The 23,651-nt window shown below is 44.5% G+C and overlaps 1 protein-coding gene across 1 annotated transcript in view; it reads left to right on the top strand.

Annotated features, from left to right (window-relative positions):
* The window catches only part of GNS (glucosamine (N-acetyl)-6-sulfatase), a 36,056-nt gene that overhangs the window by 5,532 nt on the left and 6,873 nt on the right, over window positions 1-23,651 (top strand). Inside the window, exons 3-11 of the mRNA XM_014830638.3 lie at window positions 2,518-2,724; window positions 4,468-4,533; window positions 5,179-5,277; window positions 7,040-7,207; window positions 8,822-8,904; window positions 10,161-10,279; window positions 11,916-12,019; window positions 17,410-17,511; window positions 23,026-23,133. Coding sequence (XP_014686124.2) covers window positions 2,518-2,724; window positions 4,468-4,533; window positions 5,179-5,277; window positions 7,040-7,207; window positions 8,822-8,904; window positions 10,161-10,279; window positions 11,916-12,019; window positions 17,410-17,511; window positions 23,026-23,133 — 1,056 coding nt within the window. The remainder of the gene's footprint in view (window positions 1-2,517; window positions 2,725-4,467; window positions 4,534-5,178; window positions 5,278-7,039; window positions 7,208-8,821; window positions 8,905-10,160; window positions 10,280-11,915; window positions 12,020-17,409; window positions 17,512-23,025; window positions 23,134-23,651) is intronic.

The raw sequence follows: 23,651 nt of genomic DNA, 5'->3' as shown, positions 1-23,651 counted from the left end.
CAGTCTGATCTACAACTCAGAACTAGAGAATTTTACTTAAAACCTCACTGTTTGGGGTTTGAAAGTGGATTGTCAGAATCAAGTAAGGTTCATGCTGTGTAAACTGTTCCACGGTAAAAGCTTGCAGGCCACTTGACAAAACCCAGTCAACCTTGATAGCCAAACCTGAGAGAGATAATAGCAAAAAAAACAAAACAACAACTATATATGTGTGTGTGTGTATGAGAGAGAAACATATATATATATATAAAAATGTAGATGCAAATATCCAAAATAAAATGCTAACAAATCAGGGCTGGCCTGGTGGCATAGTGGTTAAGTTCGCACACTCTGTTTTGGTGGCCTGGGGTTCACAGATTTGGATCCCAGGCACAGACCTACACACTGCTCATCAAGCCATGCTGTGGCAGGCATCTCATACAAAATAGAGGAAGATTGGCAGCAGATGTTAGCTCAGGGCGAATCTTCCTCAGCAAAAAAATAAAAAATGAATGTCAAATTCAAGACTGTGCACATAACCAAGTAAGTGGTAGCCTAGCTTAATGTCGGGAAGTCCATTGAATAGCAGCTTAGTGTTGTGCTAAGAGCACAGACTCTGGGGCCAGATCGCCTAGTTTTGAATGCTCTCTCTCCGTCTTTTCTAGGTCTGTGACCTCAGGCAGGTTATTATCTTTTCTGGCCCTTGGTTTCCGCATTTGTAAATGGGAGTACTAAAACATCTGTCCGGGTTTTTGTGAGGTTAGATGAAGGGATACATGTAAAGTAAACACTTGTCTCAGTCGTCCACTAACACGCTATCAGTAGTTGAAAGAAGGAAGGGAGAGATGTTCATTTCAATAGATGCTTTAAGTTCTCTGAAATTTTAGCATCCTTTTCTGACAATTTATTAAACTGTTAGGAGAGTACATCCTTACTGTGATGACTATTTCAAACAGATAGCACACCTTACAGTTAAGGTGGAAGACTCAGGGCAGTGTTAGGGATGAGACAAAGGCCCACCACCTCCGCTTAATGTTCTGAACTCTCTAGTCGTTGGCAAAGGCTTATGGAGTTAAGAGGTAAAACCATTGGAAAAAGACAAAATTATTATTTCCACCTGTTTGGATTTTCTCCCTTGAAAACACAGGAGAATTGTTGGAAAACTTTTTAAATTAATAGAATTGAGTAAGGTAGAAATGAAAAAAATAAAAATAACTTTTTTCCGTATAACCAGTTAGTGAAATATAGGGGGAGAAAAGATCCCATTCATACAGCAGGAAAATACAAACTCTAGGAACAGCTGGTGGTGGCCAATAAAGGTTAAGACCTCTATAAATAAAGTAACAGAACTTTGTGAGTGCTACAATAAAAATACTTAATATGTAGATATGCACATCGTTTTCTGGGGGAAGATAGAATATTATGAAATGTTTATTCTAATCAGAATCTCAACAAGATTTCTTTAGGCTGAATTAAGTGATTTCAGAGTTATCTGGAATAATCATTAGGTTAAAACAATCAAGGTAATTTTTTTAAAGGATGAAATTGCCCTACTGGATACTAAAGTATAATGTGAAGATGCAGTAAACAGTGTGGTATTGGCCAAAAAATAGGTCGTGAAACAGAAGAGGAAAGAAAAGACTTGCCAGTATAAAAATTACAAAACTCAAACAGCTAACAAAATTAAAAAGCAAAAGTAAAAAACAGGAAGTATTTGTAACATGATGGAATCCTTCCTTAGTTCAAATTTTATGTAACAAGAGGCCAACAGCCCGGGAGGAAAAAATGCACGAAGCAGGTGAACAGACCGTTCACGTGAACAGAATTGGTCAGAACGCGTGTGGAGAACGTCCATCCCCGCTAGTATTTAAAAATACCAAATCCAATTTGAAAGGCCAAAGAAAGGCTAAGTATTTACAAAGGCTAAGATGTAATTTTGGCAAGGGTGTGCTCCAATGAGTGTGCTTTCCCTGCTGGTGCAGGTAGAAGCTCGTCCCACCCTCTGGAAAGTGGCCTGGTGACGTATGTTAAGACGTATACAAACGTTATCGGGTAGGATGGAGTAAGTCTGTTGACGACAGTAGCTAGTGGACACACAATTAGAGTAGAAGAAAACGTCTGTGTCCAGGGTATAAAGTGATACGGGAAATGTATACTTACAGATCAGCCTGAAAATGAACCTCTCCTTTTCAGCCATGTTAGAGTCAAGGGGTAGTCTCTGTCTTTGGTTGAGACCTCCCTCCCACCCTGCTGTGCTCCGTGCATGGAAATATTTCTTTGGCAGATGAGATTAGAATAGCTGTTATCCTGCAGAAGGAGACCAGCTGAGAAAGAAATCCGTTCTCTCGGTTTACCTGCGTTACCGTCTCCACTGTGTGACGGACAGCAGCTCTGAAGCGTGTCGTGTGGGAAGAAAATCTCTATTCCCTGGGCAGCTAGAAGTTAGAGTTTTGAGCAGCTTTCCTTCTTCTCTCTAGAAATGATGGGAAATCATCTTTCTCAGGTAACTTGTCTTCGCTTGCGTTTGTTCCTTTGTAGTACGTGCCAAGTGCTCTTTGCTGCCCGAGCCGAGCGAGTATCCTGACGGGAAAGTACCCGCATAACCACCATGTGGTCAACAACACCTTAGAGGGAAACTGCAGCAGCAAGTCTTGGCAGAAGATCCAGGAACCTAATACTTTCCCAGCAATTCTCAGGTCCATGTGTGGTTATCAAACCTTTTTTGCAGGGAAATACTTAAATGAGGTATGTTGAATGGCCTAATTATTCCTTTTTTTTCTTTTTTTTTTTTTACTAGCAGTGTTTTAAATGTGCATTAATGTAATTCATGTTAATTGTTTTTTAATTAGCATCCATTCATGTCACATTAAAGGGTTTTTGGTGTATGTTGTTTTCTCCTAATCTGCCCATTAAGTAAGAGCTTACTCACATGATCCGGGTGTTGTAGTTGCTCTTCCTTTAATGGTCTCAGGAGCATTTTTTTAGAAATTGCCCTAGGATGGCAGCTGTCCGATGCGTCTTCCCCTTTTCCTCAAGAATTCTGCCGGTCATGTGGCTGTCACAGTATCTTTGTTTCCATTTCCCCTTTATCAGGATCAGAGTGAAGAATTTTTTCTTCTTAGTATCTTTCCTGAATTACAGCGACTTAATGTGTAACCCATTTTCTAACTTGAAAAATGTGGAAAAAATGTGGACAGCTCAGTGATAAAGGGAAAACACGCAGAGCTTGGTACTTTCCGGCCATCAAAACACACGGCCAAGTGGCCGGTGTGCTGGCCTCATGGGCCTGGAAGGAGGGTACCTCACTGTGACCTGCCAAGGCCAGATTTCCTGGCTTCAAGCCCACCACATTGGCCTTAGGTTTTAGTCAGAGTTCAAGCGCAAAAGAAATAGCGTATTTGAGAGTGTTTGGGGTTTTCTCTTAGAGTAAAACTGGGGATGCAGGACAAAGAGAAGATGTACGTTTTCTTATATACTTTATCTGTGGTTGCTAGAGATCTTAATATCTGATCTGAATTTTCTGTTAATTCTCCTCCTCCCCTCAGTAATTGGGAGAACTTGCAGCCTTGTGAGTTTGCAGGAAGATGAGACAGTTTGGAAAGAATCATGAGAAATAAGTATGGATACTAGGTCATTGGGTTTAGGCTCTGGGTCATAAAGAGAACTTATACTACTTTGTATGTTAACAATCATCTAACATGCACACAAAATTAGGAAAAATTCTCTAAAGTACAAAGAGTTCTCAGGGATTAAATTCTACCTTAAATGGGCAGTATTAAACCTTGTGGTGGTAAAATGGGATGATTCTGTGGTCTGGTCACGTACTCATCTCGTCAGATAAATTGAGCTCCAAAGTCAGTGTCATCAGCAGGACAACTGAAGTTCCAAGCTGATAGCTCATAGTCTGATTATTTTGCTGTTGTTAGTGACAAGGTCAGTTGGACTATTCCGTCCATGCCATTAGTAGCTCAGCAAATGAGCCCTGTGGCCTAAGCCATGTAGACTTTTTCTGTAGAGGGCCCGAAGTACATATTTTAGGCTTTGCGGGCCATGTGTCTCTGCTGTGACTATTCAGATCTGCCACTGGAGCCTGAAAGCAGGCGGACGTTACACAGACCAGTGAGCATGGCTGTGTTCCAGTAAAACTGCGTCATCACTGAAGTTTGAATTTCATTTAACCGTCACGTGATATTCTTCTTTCGATTGGTGTTTATGTTTTTTAATGGTTGGAACAAATTCTTAGTTTGCTGGCCATACAGAACAGTTGGCGGGATACATTTGGCCCACTGGCCATAGTTTGCCAACTCCTGCGTCCGAAGTTCCTAGCATTATAGTGTTCTTTGCTTTCTTACTGGTTCATGTGTTTGGGAAAGTTGAGCACCTACCGTGTTTCAGACACTGATCTAAAAAGATGCTGAAAGTTCCCTGTTTCTCTCTGATGTGGTCTTGTCGAAGGGCTTCTCACGTCCTGCTTGTCTTGCTTTTCAGTATGGAGCCCCCGATGCAGGTGGCCTCGAGCATGTTCCTCTGGGCTGGAGTTACTGGTATGCCTTGGTGAGTGACTCCTCAAGTCGGTGACAATTACACACAGCCCTACAGGCGCAAAATATGTTTCCTTTCTAATTTAGCTCTGATCTGGACATAACTTGGTTTGCTTTGATGATTGGCTGTTTTATCTCCTTAAAAGAAAGTCATGATTTGTGAGTCACTCCTTTGCGGGATGTTTTTCTTTCATTGCACAAGGTTTAGCAACATATTTTGCTATTTGACCTGATCCACTTCTGGCTTTTTAAACTAGACAGTTATTGAAACTGTGCCAGTAGGTAATAAAACCCTAGTCAAAAAATCCAGTTCGACATTGACGAGTATAGTCATCCATTGCTTAACAACAGGGGTACGTTCTGAGAAATGTGTCGCTAGGTGCTTTCCTATCTGTGTGAACGTCATAGAGTGCACTTACACAAACTCAGATGGCTTGCCTACTACCCACCTAGGCTGTATGGCATTAATCTTACGAGACCACCGTCGTGTGTGCAATCCATCGTTGACTGAAACGTTGTGATGTGGCTTATGACGGGAATTACCTCTTTTTCATGTCTTATCACTATTTAAACAGAGTATAGTTTAGCCCAGCATGGTTTCCAACTTTGATTTTGTGTGCTGACCTCATAACAAATTTTACTTTCCTCTCTTTAATAGGAAAAGAATTCTAAATACTATAATTATACCCTCTCTATCAACGGGAAGGCGCGGAAGCATGGTGAAAACTACAGTGTGGACTACCTGACTGACGTTCTGGTGAGTTACGGAAGCTCGGTCCTGGCAGATCTGGCTCACATTTGATTAAAGACCCCGCCTAGAAACCCTGAGTTGTACTTGTTCGTGTGGGGTGATAGGAATGAATAATAACTTGGTCAGACTACCAGAGAATATTTCCAACTGGTTAAAACTCCTGAGACTGTTTTTCTTTGTACGTCTGTAAGCCGGGCTCTGATCTAATGTTCTTGAAATTCCAGCAACAAATCCCTTTTCCAAAGGCTAATCTCTAAGACTACAGAGATTACTTTCAAGAGGTTTTACTTTGTAGGGGTTCCTGCTGTTGACCCCAATATTTTATCTTATTTTATTTATTTTGGTGAGGAAGATTGGCCCTGACCTAACGTCTGTTGCCAATCTTCCTCTTTTTGCTTGAGGAAAATTGTTACTGAGCTAACATCCATGCCAGTCCTCCTCTATTTTGTATGTGGGATGCCACTACAGAATGGCTCGATGAATGGTGCTGGGTCTACACCCTGGATCCAAACCTGCAAACCCCAGGCCACCGAAGTGGAGCACGCAAACTTAACCACTACGCCACAGGGCCAGCCCCTCTTGACCCCATTTTTAGTCACAAGCTACAAGACGTGGCGGCTTTGTCGTGAGGGTGGAGGGTTAGGGATATGGGAGTTCTTCAGGCGTTGTGTACTTATGTATAAAAATTGCTAAAAGCTGGTGAATTGGGGACTTTGCTGTCTAAGGTGTTTCTATTGACGGCCGTCTGTGGAGCATTCATTCACTAGATACTTCAGCCACATTACAGCAGGTGTTCGGCAGTAGATGAAGCCAATCCCTGAGTGTATGGAAGGTCACTTTTTCGTGGTAGATTTTGTTTACACGTGTGTGTGCGCACACACATTCATCTGCTGACTCGTTAGGTGGTGATCAGTTAGAGGAATGAGGGAAGTATAGGGGTTACTTAGATAACCTTTAAGCAAAATCCTGAAGGAGGTGAGAGTGAACTGTACAGATGAGGGGAGAGTGCCGCAGACAGGGAACACAGAGTGTGAGGCGTCTGGCGTGTTGGAGAGACTACAGGGTTTCCGACAGGACCCGAGTGAAGCAGGTGAGGGGGCTGGAGATAGGAAAGGGACACAGTCAGTGTCTTCTGCGCTGAGCGTTGGGAATACATGAAAGTATAAATCAGCTAGAACTATCAAAAAGTAGCATGCACGGGGGGTGCTTTCCTTTTCACGAAGTACCTCCAGATAAGTCAGTGAAAATGTAAGTCCATATAAATGGAAGTGCTGGTGTGAGGTATTGGATTTCGTACTGTTCATTTAGCTTAGCTGCTTGAGCTGGCATAGCTTCTGATACCTACTCTCTACCTATTTTTGTAAGATTAAGATGACTTAAGCCACCTTTCCCCCTGTCGTGAATTAGGCTGACTCTCTTTTTATATTCTTTAAGACATCAAATGGGTACACTCTAAGCTGCGTTAATGTAAGTTAATACTAAAGTGGCCAGATTACAATTTCTTTCCTTATGGGAGGCACAGCGGTTTCAGATCCTGTGGAATCAAGATCTTAATTGCTCTCTTAGGATGGTGTGCATTTTCAATTTTTTATTGTAAGTTTTGCCTAAAAGCCAAATCTTCCAGCAGACTTGCAGATGACGGTGACTGTGTGCTGAGATTGGTTAGAAGCTCCTGGGACCCTGTACCTTGTGTTGACCAGCGAACGCGCATCTGTCAGGTCCTCAGTGGTGGGTAGGGTAGGCGATGACGGATCTTTGTGTGTGTCAGGCTAACGTCTCCTTGGACTTCCTCGACTACAAGTCCAACTCTGAGCCGTTCTTCATGATGATCTCCACTCCAGCTCCTCATTCACCGTGGACAGCCGCGCCTCAGTACCAGAAGACCTTCCAGAATGTCTTTGCCCCAAGAAACAAGAACTTCAACATCCATGGAACGGTAGCTTTCCCTAACCCTTGAATTAAGCCACACTCGATATAATTAACTGCACAATAGACTTGTCAGGGAGCCTTTGAGCCATGTAGTTTCCCTTCCAGATCTTTAGAGGTAGTTGCCCCTGTCTGGTACAATGGGTGAGGTGAATGTGCTTCTGCAGTACAGGTAAGGCTCCTGCTGCACATCCAGTGAGCGCGAGAGCCACAGCGGGTGTTACAGAGTGCCGTCTTCCCTGACTGCGGGCTCTCCTGCCAGCCTGCCTGCTGACTCTCTTCCTGCCAGGCAGTGGCTGAGACTCGGGCCTCAGGCTCGCTGGGCCTGCAGCAGCCTCCCTGGTGGCCCTCACCGGACCTGAGGCACAGGAAGGGGGTGACGCGCGGTGCAGTGTGATTGAGAAGGCAAGTTGAAGGGAGAAATGAGCCAGGGCTCAGACCTCAGTGTGCCTCATGCCAGCCTCTTACCCTTCCCTTTGCATCGGGTCACCCAGTTCACTGGTTCAGAGGCAGAACGCCTCTCCTGCCTCCTGCCTGTCACTCAGAAATCTTCATGCTTGTGAGGTGGGAGAAGGAGTCCTGGAGTTACACTCAGCACTCCCACCTTCTAACTCAGTTGCCAGACCATGAGCAAGACGCTGAACTTGCATTTTTCTGTCCGAAGTGGGAGATCCTGATCCCTCACGCACCTGCTGTGTGGATTAAAGTGCATAGAAACATCTGGCATACTGCGTGGCACACTGTAGGCTTGTGCTTATTAAGTATTATTTTAAAGCTGAGTGAACTGAGTTTTAAACGAGAGGGCCATTCTCAAACTGTGTTCCATAAGAAGCTAATAGAAGCTTCTGGGACCAAGTAAGTTTAGAAACTTTAGGTAGATAAGTCACTCTGCTACAGGATTTCTCAGCTATGCATGTTCTTTGAATTTCCAACTGGAGGATATGCTGTATAGCATTTCTCAATTTACTAATTTCTCAATATTAACTAAAGGACACTTTCAGAATCGTAGTTTGAGAGATGGCAGCTTAGAGTTTTATGAATATAGAGGAGACTTAATGGTGTGTGGGAATGTGTGTGTTTTTCTGAAACTGTGACTTTTTCATTTAAGGAAAAGAACACTTTGATTTGGACTTGAAGTTTTAGGAAATTGCTATGATGAGATTTTTCTCAAGGTTCTAGGATGATCAATATCTTGGGTAGGAAAATAGAGGGCAGTAGAACGATGACTTATTAGGCAAAACTTAGAAGAAGGTAAAGTTAATATTGCCCATTGTGCAGTTTGGGCAGTAGACCCAAAGTTATTAAATTTAACCTCCTTGTAGCCAGTAGTTTCCCAGTGTCTTTCACTCACTCTCCCATTAATGCTGCTGACAAAGGAGCCCAGACCTGCTGCCATTCAGGAGGCGGTGGGAAGAAGCTGAAGGATGAGTGATAATCTGTGGAAAGCTTTTTTTAGGAACACAGGGGAGGGAGGTGGGGAGAGGGAAAGTGTAAAGTTGCTTATACAAGTTCCAGTTAGTTCTTTTTTGCTAAAGTATAAAATGATCCTTTTCACTTTCTACTCGAGTAGTTTCGTTGACCTTGGTGACTTGGTGTTAACATGTTTTTTTCTTTTGAATTTTAGAATAAGCACTGGTTAATTCGGCAAGCCAAGACCCCAATGACTAATTCTTCAATACAGTTTTTAGATAATGCCTTTAGGAAAAGGTAAGAGCTGCTGCTTTCTCAGTCTGGGTGGTCTTTAGGACCCTCCAGATCAGCCCATGATTGGGGGGCTGCACCACGTGGTTATCTGGGAGACAAAATCAGAGGGGGGCAGGTTGGTGGGGGAGAGTCTCTGATGGGGGGTCCCGAGGCCTCAGAAGCAGGCAGATTCCCTTCCATTTAGGTTTATGAGGCGGCCTTTGGACCCCAGGACTAATTAAACAATCCGTTTTTATGACTTATTAAAACATACTGTAAACTGGAGCCATTTGGCAAAAAAAAAAAAAACAATTTCCTGTGTCTAAAGAAAAGGTCATTTGTGTGAGAGAGAGGCCCCAATATTTGCATAAGACCCAAAGGCTTAGACTACAGCAAAATATTTGCCTATGCTGTTTGGAATTTTCAAGAAGTTCTTTCAAGTCAATTTTTAAAAATCCATTACTTTCTCTTGAGGTGTATTTAGTTTAGACCAGGGGTTGGCAGACTTTGTCTGTAAAGGGCCAGATAGTAAATATTATAGGTTTGCAGGCCATATGGCCTCTGTCTCAGCTGCTCAGCTCTGCCCTGGGAGCATCAGAGCAACCCCAGACAACAGGTGACTGACTGCACGTGGCCATGTCCCGGTGAAACTTTATATGTCTATCAAAACAGTGAGTTGTCCTTCAGTGGGTATAGACTTTCAGATTTGTGAGATGAAAGAGTTCTGGAGATCTGTTTCACTGTGTGACTATACCTAACACTGCTGACCTATACACTTAAAAATTGTTAAAATGGTAAATTCTATGTAGTGTGTTTTTTACCATAATTTAAAAACAAAAAAAAAAAAAACAAAAAACAGAGAGTGGGCAGCTTTGGCTCATGGCTAAGGCCCTGGCTCAGACCATTGAACACTGTCGTGGCACAGGTCTGTCTGAATTAATCTGTATTCATCAGCACTGAATTGACAACTTTCCCGTCTGGTTATCTCTACTCTCATCACCATAGTAAAGCTAAAGATAATAATAAAGCTCACTGGTTATAAAAAGCCTTGTGTATTTCTTTGGAAACAGTTAGATTTGGAATGAACTAATTATGTTCTGGAATTTTCCGATCTGTTTTTTGCAACGGGTTTGAGGGGAATCTGGCATTTGACCTCCCTGGGAGAGTGGTCTGGAGGGTTTTCAGGGCAGGGTTTGGACTTTGCTTTTGCTTTTCGGCGAGTTAGCAGCAGCCCAGCCACTGTCTCTGAAGTGCCATTGCCGCCCTCCGTTCACATCCAGGTGGCAGACTCTCCTCTCAGTTGATGACCTTGTGGAGAAACTGGTCAAGAGGTTGGAGTTCAATGGGGAGCTCAACAACACCTACATCTTTTACACGTCAGACAACGGCTACCACACAGGTAAGGATGGGCTCAGGGACCCTGTGACCTTCATGAGGGCCTCTCCTTTCTCACCCATCAGTCACCTCTCCTTGTACAGGGTGGACAGGCCAGAGGGAGGACCTGCTGCTTACAGGGCCCACTCATTCCCACCCAGAGAGACCAGGTGTCGTTATTTGCTAAATTCCACAGTGTCGTAGGAGTTGGGAGCAGAGAATGGGCCTGACGGGTGGAGGCAGGCTTTACGAGGTAGGAAATGGAACCAGATTTACAGGACAAGTAGGCCTGAGAGGATCGGGGAGACACTTTACACAGGAAGTGTCCTGGGGGAAAGACTCTTCCTTGTGAAATTATGAAATTCGTTTTTTTGATTTGTGTGTGTGTTTTTGTTTTGTTCTTTGTCTTTTCAAACCTGCAGTATGAGCCCCATATCCTTGACGTTCATCCTTTCTACTTGGACTTTCTGTAGTTAAAAATCAGTGTTCTCATTTTTCCCCATCTATAAATTTCATAAACTTGAATGCAATTAACCTGAGGCTTGCTTGCATAGGAGCAGATTAATTAGGCCTTCAATGAATTATTTTGAATATTTTTAAGCACTCAAAGTAGAGACACGTAAAATAATCCCCATTGTCCAGCTTCGATTTTCTGCTGCGTGTGGCCAGTCCTTTGGGTTCTTCTACTGTCCCCATGTTTTTCTTTTTGGCTAGAAGGTTTTGAAGAAGCTCCAGACACTGATTCCACCGTCAACACTCAGGTGTGCATCTGACTACTTTACCGCGTGTCAGGATCCAAAGTCCGCACGCTCCCTTTAGTTTTTAAGTGTCCTAAGGCTGTCACTTGCCACTAATTTATTGGAAAAATTGGTGTTTTGTCCTTTAGAATGTCTCACATTCTGGATTTGGCTAATTGCTGTCTCATGCCTTGGCTTGTTTATCTAGACTCAGCATTTCCTAGGTTGGTAGTCTGCTCTAGAAGCTTAGTAGAAGTTTATGTTTTCAGCGAGAACGCTTTCTTGGTGACTGCTTCGTACTTCCTCTTGCATCACGTTGTGATGCCCGCAGTGTGTGGTGGCTCCTTCTGAGGATGCTGGTATTCATTGCTGGCTCACATGGCATCAGCCTTAAGCCGTCCTGTGAACCTTTTGTGGCTAAAGCTGCCATTGATGGTTGTTGCTGAAATCCATTATTACCTCAGAAATTGCAAAACACTGACTTCATAACTCTGTCCTTCCTTTTGCATTTTTTAGCTGGAATTCTTCAGAGGAGGACTTCCCCTCATTAACTGTTTGTCTTGAAATGCAGGTTATTCAGGATAAAGGTTTTTGTCCCTTTATTTAGCAGTTTTTAGAGTAACCTCATTCAGTTGTGATCACGTTGAGTATCACACGTAAATTATGTGTTTGTGTCTCATTCCAGTCATTCTTTTTGCTGAATTTGTCCTATCTTAGACCAGGGAGGCCCCCCTAGGCATTTATTTAAAGAAGATGTCTCCTGCCTTGTAGTAATAAGAGTCCTGGGCAAATTTAAGCTTTCCACGAAAACACCGTAATTACTAGAGGAAAGTTGTTTTTGTTTTTCCTGTTGATTAAACAAATGAATGTGTGCATCACACTTCCATCGTGGCTCCATCTTTACCCTCTGTTTTTTTTTTTCAGGACAGTTTTCTTTGCCAATAGACAAGAGACAGCTGTATGAATTTGATATCAAAGTTCCACTGTTGGTTCGAGGGCCTGGGATCAAACCAAATCAGACCAGCAAGGTAGGCGGCTGATAAGACGACGCTGTTTACAGGTAGCACTTGCCTGGGGAAGGAAGGCTGTTCCTTCTGAGAGGAGGCTGCTGGATTTCTGCTCCGATGAGGATGAAGGCTGATGGCTTTAAGGTCTCATTAGTGTATTCATAAGCCTTGGAAACAGGGATTCCTGTTTTTTTTTTTTTTTAATTCCTGGCCACTCCCTATTAACTGTATTTTCCCCCAAATATACGTATCGTATCAGCATGAATAGCTTTTGTCTTTTGAGACCAGATCTTCATTTGTCCTGGAGCAGCAGCTGTCCACCAGGGCGCGCATCACAATCACCCTCAGCGGGCAAGTGTGAAACCTCCAGAAAGGTTCCGGTGGACTCGCTTGACTGGAATAGGGACCCAGCCTCTGCTTGTTTCTGAAGTTCAGATGCCAGCGGGGCTGGGGCCCGCTCCCCTGTAGAGCAGATCCCCTGGGCACCTTGTTAAAACGCGGATTCCGAGGCTGCGTTTCTCACCTGCTGCCAGGAGCTTCTGCGGCTGGTCTGCCCTCACTGAGAGTTAAAGTCTACAGAAAGCAGGTCTTCCGAGGACTTAGTCCCTCCCTCTGTGGGACTCCCCCCTTAGCGATGCTTTTCTGCTTTACTCACGCTCTCCTAGAGCTGTCATCGTGCGCCACATTCTTCTGTTGCCATTCCCATTTGGTTTCAGTGTGTTTTTCCAGACTTGGTACTGCAGACTGAAGAACTTTGTTCCTAGAGTTCGTGGGCACCTTGATCCAAAACCCTTCGGTCTAAGGCTCAGGAGATAAGAATTGGCAGCCTCTCCCAGTTATGTCTTCTCTTTCCTGACAGCACAGTTTCAGTCCCAGCTCTGTGAGACAAAAGAAAATAAGCAACTATATCATTGAAGCTGAAATTGGAAAATGGGCCAGACTTTCTGGGTATATTGGGGATTTAGTTTAATTTGGGGGCTTAATGTTTACTTTGTTTAAATGTCTGTCATTCACTTATTTCCTTTTACAATGCTCTTGGTGGAATTCTGTTAAAATTCTCTCAGAAAGGTAAAATGGCCTTCATAATGGCGTTCTGAGTTTTCTTCTCCTCTTAAGGCCCCACTGCAAATTCAGTACCCTCTAAACAGGCCTCTTCGTTCAGAGGAGGTGGGCAAGTTAGGAAGACCATTAAATGTTCACAACGTTTTATTGGTCGTGGTGCTGGGAGCTAACTGAGGAGAGCATGTCAGCAGCTGTTGCCTCTCCCAGGAGCAGGGTTCACAGGACCACTTCTAACCTGGCGGGGAAGGAGCCCGAATGAGAGCATTGAGAAGTGGCAGCAGCTGCTCGTGGAACAGCCGGTTCCTTCTTTCTTCAAGTTAACAGTAGTGTCCAAATGTTAAATTCAGAAACTTCACCCTCTGAGCAGTCTAAATGAAGCCCGGTTCCTAGGAAGCCATGTCAGTGATAACAGCTAACACACATTGAACGCTCAGTATGGGGCAGGTGCTGTTCTAAGTGTATTACCTGTTCAACTTCTCGAACCTCCACAGCCTCGTGAGACATGGATACTAATACCCCCATTTTACAGATGAGGAAACTGAAGTACCAAAGTTAAATGGTTTTCCCAAGATCCTGTAGCTAAAACGTATCAGAGCCCCGCATTTGGACTCAGGCCAGCTGGCTCCAGAGTCCACACAGTAGCCATCACACTCCAGCTCGGACAAGTGTCTGTTAAGTATCTCCTTGTGCCAGCGCAGCACACCAGGAGCCTGGGGTCCCCAGCCCTGAGCAGTCAGGGGAGAGCGGTTCTTAGCACCCCATGTCAGGCAGAGCCAGGAACTTCGGCTGCGTTGTCGGTGAACGCCTCGGAGGCGTGTGAGCAGAGACGCGGGTGTGGAGAAGGCCTCCGGCTTGCAGAGATCTGCGGGAGGGCGTTCGGAGAGAACATAGGTGTGAGGGCGCAGATGAGAGCATGAGCTTGTCTTGTTCACGGGACGGAAGGCGTGGGTGTCCTGAACCGCTTGCCCTTCCTAAGTGAGCCCTCTCTCCACGCCTTGCCTTGTGCGGCTGACCGCTCCTTCTGTCTGGAACGCCCATCTCATGACCCCGTCACCTGGCTAAGTTAACTGTCCTTTAGGGCTTCAGCGTAGGGCTCCCCTCTGGGAAGTCACGGCAGACCCCCGCCCCCACGTGGGATGGGTGCCCTCACACCCGCCCACCCTGTCAAGCGTGTCTGTCTCACTCTAGGAGTTTCAGGAAGAGAGCACTATCTAAACTTAGAACACCCAGCCCTTAACAGGCACTGGGGACATCCATGTTGGTTGAATAGATATCACCAAGGTCCCGTTAAGAGACAGAACCAGGACTGAAAATTAACTATGTCTGGTCTCAAAATCCATGTTTTTTACCCTGCTTTGCTGACAGATGTAGTTGGAGAAGTATGAGACACCCCCGCTTTCATCCACATTCACAGAGAATGGTGGCTGATTCGTCACGTGTTGGCAGCACGGTTGTCTCGGTGCCAGTGCTCTGTGGGTGGCACAGGGTTGTGAGTTGGGCTGAGCTCTCAACAGCCTGACGGTCAAAACAGGGCACGGCTGACCAGTGGATTTAGCTTTGTGTTGGCTGTTTGGGAGAGCAGGGGCAGGTGGTATGTGTGGACGCCAAAGATTGGCTGTTGAGGTTTTCGCCTCCGGCTAGAAACTAATCTAGCATTAGATTTGAGGGCAGAAGTTCAGAAGGGTTTTAAGGAAGGGAAAGGTTAGTAGGAAACTCAAATGACCCAGCATGATCCGGGGGACACAGAACCAGCTGGGATCGGGAAGACCACATGTTGGCTTTCAGACTTGGGATGAAATAAGCCTTGGTCTCCAGGTGTGAATTTGGGAGGATGTTAAGTGCAAACTCTGCGTGTAACTCGGCAGAGGCCTGGCTCCTTCCTTGCAGGGGAAGCTGGGGCTCAGGCAGATCCAGAGGAAGCGCCTGAGACGTGGCGAGTGCTCGTGACTGAATGGAGTGGCTGCCCTCTGCCGCGAGTCTTTGCTGGCCCTGCGCGAGTTCTTCAGCAGCAGGGCTCCCGTGTCTGTTTGGAAATCCCGTGTGTCTTCCCGAGAGCCCTCTGACTCTTCAGTAATCCTGCAGCCCTGTCGTTCTTCCAGAGCTAAAAACAAGCAGGTTCAAGGCGTGAGAGCCCTTGATTTCATGCCCAGAGTCTTCTCGGGGCTTTTATTTGATCAGAATGTCTGTATGCTTAAGTCCTAAGCACATTCCCAAACAAACTGTGAGGCTGGGACTTAGAAAATTATTTACTTTTGGTCTTGTCAGAGCTTTCTCGATTCTAATCCATAAAGGAATCTTTAAGTTTATATTTAGCCATAAAAGCAGTACAATTTGAAATGCTAATGTTTCTAGAAGTCGTTATGGTGATGGGCCCCTAGCATCCACTCTGATTCTTGGTTGTGTAATTCTCTGTTGAATTCCTCACTCATACTCAGTGTGCACGAGAAGTCTCCTGTCTCCTGACGTAGTATGCTGATTTTTCCTGCTTTTTCTCCCCCACTCCCCCCAGTATGTAGCTGTATATTTTTTTAGTTGCGGGTCCTGGTTGTGGCATGTGGGACACCACCTCAGCATGGCCTAGTGAGCAGTGCCACGCCCACACCCAGGATCTAAACCAGCGAAACCCTGGGCTGCTGAACTGAAGCGCGCGAACTTAACCAGTCGGCCACAGGGCTGGCCCCAGTACACTAATTTTGAGACTTTACTTCTTAGTCCAACCAAACCCTAGAAGGGAAGAGCATTTGTCCATTATTCTTAGGGAATATGTGATCGTTGTAGATGTCTGGGAAGAAAGAGTCCATTGTTTACAGTACTTGTGCCAGATCTTAGTGACATGATCTGTACTGGAACTTCCAGACCTTCCTCCCGTAGACCAAATGGCCGTCAGAGAGCCTCCCATCCTAACAGCTGATGGCTCCTCAGGCAAATCCTGGTGAGACTGGTAGTCTCATTTTTATTTCTGTGGGTTTTACTATTTTGGTGTTTATCCTTTTTTTCTTTTCTTATAAAGCTGCCTTGAACATGGTAATGTGGAATTGGCTTCACTTCATTCACATTCTGGACATCACTGGAGATCTGTTAGTCACTTTAGGGTCTTGTTGCCTTGATCTTATTCTGAAGGTTGTCTCTGTCTCTGCTCGTCTCCTCTCGTGCCGTGATCTCTTCCATATTCATACCTGCTCTCGTTGACCCTGTCACAAGCTGCTCAGTCTGCCTGGGACTTGCAACTAGGCAGGCTATCTCTAACACTGGGGATTGTATAATCCTAGAGACATGGTTTTTGTGGTTTTTCACAGTAACGTATGGACTGCCTTTCCCGTGAGTTGCCTGCCACTGAAGGGTCATTTCTGACAGCTGTGGAATTAGACTGATGGTTCAGAGCCAGGCTGTGTGTGTCACTGTCCTCCAGGAGCCGTCCAAGCTGCCAGGAAACCTGGCCCCTGCTGAGCTATGCTCTGAAGATATTTTCTTGCCTTTCACGTCTGTACCCTTGGTTTTGTTTATAAATTAACAGTACCAGGGACGCTGGATTTTTTTTAATCCCCAATTGGCCTCCTAAGCCGATCGAAGTTTTCTCGACAATTTTGAAGACCGCTCTTTCCTGTCAGCAAATGATAGCTTTTCCAGTTACAAGCTGTTGACTTCGTTTCAGTTACTTCTTTCATATCCTCCTCTGTAAGACGGGGGAAAGCCTGCATCCTAGGATCATGGTGAGGATAAAGGAGGATAAACCGAGAGTCCAGGCACAGAAGAGGCGCTCCGCCTCGTGCAAGTCAGCTTGTGTGGATGCACTGTTGGCCTAGGTTTCCTGAAGTCTTCAAAGTCGATTGCAAATATGTTTTAGCAGTGTTCTCGCTTTGAGAAACTATAAAAAAGGGCTAATGTCCTCCTCTGTGGCAAGCATTCAAGCTTTGAGGCTTTCAAAAATGTCAAGAGTCCGTTTGAAATCAAATTTAGTGCACTAATAGGAATAATCAAGTTGGACAACACTTGGTATAAAATAATTAGCCTCACATTTTTCTCATGATTCATAACAGACTCCAGGCAATCCTAAAGGAGTTTTGACAAATGTTTTGATCAATAACAGTATGGGTGGAATAAATATGTAACTTCCCAGGGGCATATATTACAAGCTTTATAAGCCTTTATGTTTGTTTTTTAAATTATTGTAGTTATATTTGAGTATATGAATCAGTAAGACCTAAGTAAGCATGGGCCGTACAAAAGATAATAGTAGGTGCTGTTTATCTCCTGGGTGGGGTGGGCGGGGAAGAGAGCCTTAGCATAGATAGAAAAGGAAAACAGACCAACTGTGTTCTCGATTGCTTGTTTCTCCCTCGTTCTCATAGATGCTCGTTGCCAACATTGACTTGGGTCCTACTATTTTGGACATCGCTGGCTACAGCCTGAATAAGACACAGATGGACGGGATGTCTTTACTGCCTATTTTGGTGAGTATAAAGCCCCCATGAGGCCTGAGCCAAGACTCAGAAATAAATTCCAGGTTGTATAACTTTGGACTTAAAAATTTAAATTTTAAAACTATTAATTTTGGGGAACAGAGAATAGAATTTTTCTCTTCTCTGTGGTGGTAAAAATTTGAACAGAGTTCTATATCCTCCCTTCTTCCCCTCTCCTCCCAAAAAACCCATCATAAACGAAGTTAATACAAGTGAAAAATTGGGAAAATATTTGCAACATCTGTGAAAAAGGCTAATTAGTCCTAATAGGTGAGTTCTTAGAAAGCATAGATTAATATCACAGTAGAAAAATGGGCAAAAGAAGTAAATGGTCAACTCACAGAGGAATTAAAAATGGCCAGAGTCAATGCAAAAAGATTGCTTCATTGCTGATCAAAGAAATGCGTAACTGAAGGAGGCCTTTATTGCCTGCAGAACTGGCAAAGATTAAAAAGATTAATACCCAGTATTTGCAGAAGTCTGAGAAAATGGAAACTACTCAGACTCTGTTCATGAAAGCATAATGAGTATAAGCTATCAGGGGGCTAGTTTGACAAGACATCACTTCAGAAAACACACATCAAGCAGTTCCACTGAGAGTTTATTCTAAGAAAACAAAATTCATTCAACAAATACTTGAGTACCTGTTATGTGCCTGATACTGCACAGAGCTAAGTATAAAAAATGTGCATGTAGTATTCATAGAAGAAAACAGCCTAAATATCCAGTAGGGAATTGGTTAAAGTGTTGGACAATGAAACCCTAGAATATTAAACCAACGCTAAATGATATCGATCTGTACACACTGACTTGGACAGATGCCCCCCACATACTACAGGGAGAAAAGGAGGGGTCACAGCAGCATCTCTTCTCCACTAAAAATGTATGTGAACGTGTTTAGGCGTGGAGAGGATTGGAAGGATCAATACCAATGTTTCAGCCATTAATAGTGACTCATTATAGGTGACGCTTACTCATTGCCTTGTCTGAATCTATTACAGTTTATGTATTATTAGGTAGTATATGATTCACACAAGAGAATACATGCAACTCACACAAGTTACGAAACAAGAAATACCCATGAGCCCATTATTTCATTGAGAACTCAGATGTTCCCAATAACGTGTATCTCCCTACGTGCTCCTCCCCATCCCACCCCTGGCATGGAAGTGATCGCGGTCCTGAATTTCGTGTTATCATTCTCTGGACTTTGTTTTTCGGTAATTGTCATGTACGCATTCCTAAACAACATACCTAGTTTTGATCTTCTCTTGCTCTCTAAAAATGACAACCTGCTGGATGTAATCTGGGACTTTTTTCAATTCAGCATTGTTTCCAAGTTGATCCAAGTTGTTCACAGATGCCTAATATTCCACTGTGTTGAGTGCATCACAGCTTAGCTCTTTTCCTGTCAGTCAGTGGCCATTTGTGTGGCTCTGTTTGTTTTAGGAACAGTGCTGCTCTAGCCCCCTTAGACGTGTCTCCCAGGGGACATGTGTGTATATTCCGAGATTACAGGAACTGCATGTGTGCGTTTCTACAGATATTACCAAGTTATTTTACAAAACGGTCATCAGTTTACATTCCCTCCAGCAATGTATGACAAGTCCCTTTGCTCTATACGAAACTGTCAGACAACTTAATGTTTGCCAATCTAGTGGGTGAAAAAGGCCAAATTTATATTTGGTCCTACCGTGCATTTCTTTGTTAATGAGATGTCATTTTTTTTTAACAGCTTAATTCACTTACCGTACAATTCACTAATTTCAAGTTTACAATTCAGTAGTTTTCACTGTATTCACAGAGTTGTGCAACCACCATAATCTAATTTTAGAACGTTTCATCACCCTGAGAAGAAACCCCCCAATACATTAACAGCTCTCCCCGATTGCTGCCTCTCCAGTACCGGGCAAGCACCAGTCTACTGTCTCTATCGATTTGTCGTGGACATTTCGTATAAATAGAATCATACAATATGTGGCCTCTGTGAATGGCTTCTCTCACTGAGCATAATGTTTTCAAGCGTCATTCACGTTGTAACGTGTCAGTATTTTATTCCTTTCCAAATAATAGTCCATCCTATGGATATGTCACATTTATTTATCCATTCGTCAGTTGATAGACATTTGGGTTGGTTCCCATTTTTGGCTATTATGAATAATGCCGCTGTGAACATTTGTGTACAAGTTTCTGTATGAACAAGTGTTTTCAGTTCTCTTGGGTGTACACATAGGAGTAGAATTGCTGGGTCGCATGACTTTATGTTGAGCCTTTTGAGGACCTCCCAGACTGTTCACCAAAGCACCTGCACCGTTTTATGCGCCCCACCAACCGTGGACAGTGTTCCTGTTCCTCCACATCCTCGCCAACACTTGCTGTTCTCTGTATTTTTATTGTATATGGTGTGAAGGGGTATCTCCTTGTGGCTTTGATTTGCATTTCCCTAATGACTAACGATGTTGAACATCTTATGTTTATCGGACGTTTATCTTCTTTGGAGAAATGTCTGTTCAGATCCTTTGCCCATTTTTCAGTTGGGTTTCTGATAAGTGAATCAGTGTTCCTTGAGGCCTTTTGTGTTTCTTCCCTTGTGAAATGCCTCTCTTGGCCCGTCATATTCTCCCCGTGACGTGTCTTTTCCCTCTGTTAAGATATGAGAACACAGAAGTCAAATGTATAAGTTATCTTTTTTATGGTTAGTGTTCTTTGTGTCATGTTTATAAAAATGCTTCTGAACCTTGAGGTCAGAAAAAAAAAAAAAAAGCTAGTTTTCCCAGCTTTTCTCCTAAAAGTTTTGTATTTCTGCCTCTTACATTCAAGCCGTTGATGTACCTGGAATTGATTTTCCTGTGTGGTATGAGGCAGAGATCCAATTGAACTTTTTTCTCCATGAACACTCCGTTCTCTTTTCTGTTCCACAGATCTGTCTGTCGCTGTACCACCATCATTTTGTCTTGTCATAAAGCTGTGCAATTGTCTTTGTATGGACACACCTCTCTCATTGTTCCTGTGGGGATCCTTGCTGCCTCTCTTTCATATAAACTTTAAAGACAGCTTTTCAGTTACCTGAAAAATCACGTCGGGCTGTTGGTTGGAATTGCACTGAATTTATAGATCAGTTAGAAGGAAACGTCCATCTTTTAACTTTCTCTGTATAAATCTTATACTTGTACCTTATTTCTAATTAGAGGAAAAAACACCGTCACTGTGGGGGTCAAATCAGCTTGCCGTGTGTAACTAGTTTCTCTGCACGGCTCTGGAAGGGCAATGAGGACTCAGCTCTTTTCCTTGATCCGAGGTTACTCCAGGGAAGCTACCACTGTGCTAGGGCCGCAGAGCACTGTTGCCGTTGTGTCTCTAGCTCTGCCCACACATGGCTGTTTAAATTAACTAGAATAAAAGGGAAAGTTCTGTTCCTCAGCGGCACTAGCCACCTCTCAAGTGCTCAGAGGCCACTGTGTTGAACAGGTCAGATATAGAACATTTCTGCTGGGTGGTACTCCCATAGACCAGGGGGTGGCAGACCCCTGGGGGCCAATCTAGCCCACCCCGGCTTCTGTCAGTAAAGGTGTATGAGAACACAGCCACGCTCATCGCTGTGTGTATTGTCTAGGTCCGCTTTCCTGCTACAACAGCAGAACTGAGTAGTTGCAACACAGACTAGATAGCCGCAGCCCCTAAATATTTACTATTTGGCCTTTAACAGAAAAAGTTCAACGACCCTCCAGACCTTTAGTCTCAAACTTGCCTGCACATTCGTATACCCTAGATACAAAAATACTAGTGCCTGGGTCCCAGCGCAGGCTCTGACAAATTGGCATGGGGCATAACCGGCCTCGCGGAGTTTTGAAGCTGCCCTCATGATTTTAATGTGCAGCAAAGTTTGAGACCACTGGTCTAGACTTCTCAGGCACCCTTTTCTCCTCTGAGCACTTTGACATGCAAGTCCGACAGATAAGCTCTTCCCCCCACTCCCAGCCTCCATGGCTCAGAGTGGCTACTTAGAGAGGAGCTGCTGGCTTCTGAAGTCTCCTGTGACTTAGGATTTCTGAGACCTTGATCTGCACACATTGTTCGGGTTTCATTACAGAACAGTAAGTTAGGAAATACGCTCCTATTTCTGACTCTCCCTATCCAGGCAGCTGTGGTATTCCAAGACCTTGCACGGGCTGTCACCCATTCCCCACTGTGGTCACCAGGTTAAATGGGTCCACGAAGTCCTTAGAGCAGTGGTTCTCAAACTAGCGTTCCTCAGAAATGCCTGTGGGGCTTGTTAAAACACAGATTGCTCCCACCCTCACTGGGAATTAAGAGTTTGCATTTGTAGCGAGTTTCCACGTGATGCTAATGCTGGGGAGGGGGGCACACTTTGAGAACCACTGTTTTAGAGCGGTGCTTATCGAATTTTACTGTGCGTATGACTCACCAGAGGATCTTATTAAAACGCAGACTCTGGCTCATTACGGCTAGAGTAGGGCCTGAGATTGTGCAATTCTAAGCAGCTCCCAGGTGTGGCTGATAGACCGCAAACCAGACTGACTCGTCAGGCTGGAGACCATGTCAAGAGCACCTTCTAAGCTGGTTTCCGTATCTCCATGTCTCCACGTCTCCACTCCATCTCTAGATTCCACTACTAGGCTGCCTTTTCTAAAGCACAGCTTTGATCGTGTTACTTCCCTGCTCACAAACCTCCCATTGCTTCCCCTCCATCACCTGCCATTCTTGATAGAATGGCGAGCAGCCTGCTGTCAGGGCCTTTGCCGTACGGTTAGCAGCCTGCCTCGACCTGCTTGGCACCGCTTCCGTGTCTGAGCTGGACTTCAGGAAACCATACTTCCAAGTTCTGCTTCCATCCTCTGCTTATGTTTTCCTTCTGATTCAAAACTCCCTCTCACCCCTCGGTCCCTCCTCCTTCTATTCGTGTGCCTGGCGTAAGCCTTCCCGTTGCAGATGCTGCTGCTTTCCTTCCGCTCAACTGATGTGCACTGGAGATGAAGTGAGCTCATATATGTATGGTATCTCCACTCTGACCATCAAGAAGTTCTTTGAACCTGTTGAAGTCCTTAGCACACTAGCCTCATTTAATGCTTGTTTAATTCTTGTCCTTGTGTGTATTAGGCTGTAAGTTCTTTCGAATGAGCTCAGAACAGCTCTTCCCTAGAGTTTACCGACTATTGTTTATTCTGATCAGGACTTGGCACTGTGACTTTGAGTCTTGCTCAGCCACTTTGTCAGTTTCCAGTCCTGACCTGGTTCACAGAAGTCATCTTGGGAAGTAACTATTAAATAAATGCTCAAAGCATTTGTCCGTCACCCGTCAGGGCTCTATAAACCCCGGACACGACATCGGTGGCCTTCATATGCATCAGTTTTAGTCATTCCCTGGTTACCGAATGAACAGTCCAATTAGTTTGACTCCCAAGTCCCTTCAGCAGTGGAGTGAGTAACTCTGTGATCCTGTCACAGTGTGTGCCTCACAGAAACCACCTGTGCTCTTCTTTCTAGAGAGGCGCCAGTAATCTGACGTGGCGGTCAGATATCCTAGTGGAATATCAAGGAGAAGGCCGCAACGTCACCGACCCCACATGTCCTTCCCTGAGTCCTGGAGTCTCTGTGAGTAATATCTTGAGTTGGCTTAGAGAGCTTTCTCACGGACAGCACAGCAAGGCGCTGGTTTAGTGTGTCAAGTATTGAACTCCTCCATCTGAGTCCTACTCCTTTGTCCTTCGACTGTCGCTTGACTGTGAGAGATAGTAGATAGACAAAGGTAAATTCAGTAATCCGGAAAATGATGCTGCCAACCTACCTATCATCAGGATGTGCACTTCCAGTTTGTGTAGCAGGTGCACCTGCGGCCGTGTTCTTACCTTGTCCATACCCCGTCCAGTTTTTCTCTTCTTCCTGATGGTTGCACTATTTTTTATTAGGGATGTTATCAGCGGCATCCAACAGAGAGATGGGGTTCCCACCTGTCACCATGCCATCACGAGTGTCTTGCGCAGGTGGCAGCCAGGCTGGTTGTGGAGGTGCCGACAGCTGTGTTGGCCTCACTTGGGAGGATGGGAGGTCGGCTTCCATTGGGAGTTGACGCTCCAACACCACAGTGTTAGGATATGGTAAAGAGCCAACCA

This window comes from Equus asinus, chromosome 22 (genome assembly GCF_041296235.1).
Source record: "Equus asinus isolate D_3611 breed Donkey chromosome 22, EquAss-T2T_v2, whole genome shotgun sequence".
NCBI classification, from domain to species: domain Eukaryota; kingdom Metazoa; phylum Chordata; class Mammalia; order Perissodactyla; family Equidae; genus Equus; species Equus asinus.
Note: the sequence above shows the minus strand (reverse complement) of the source record. Positions and strands in the feature narration are given on the sequence as shown.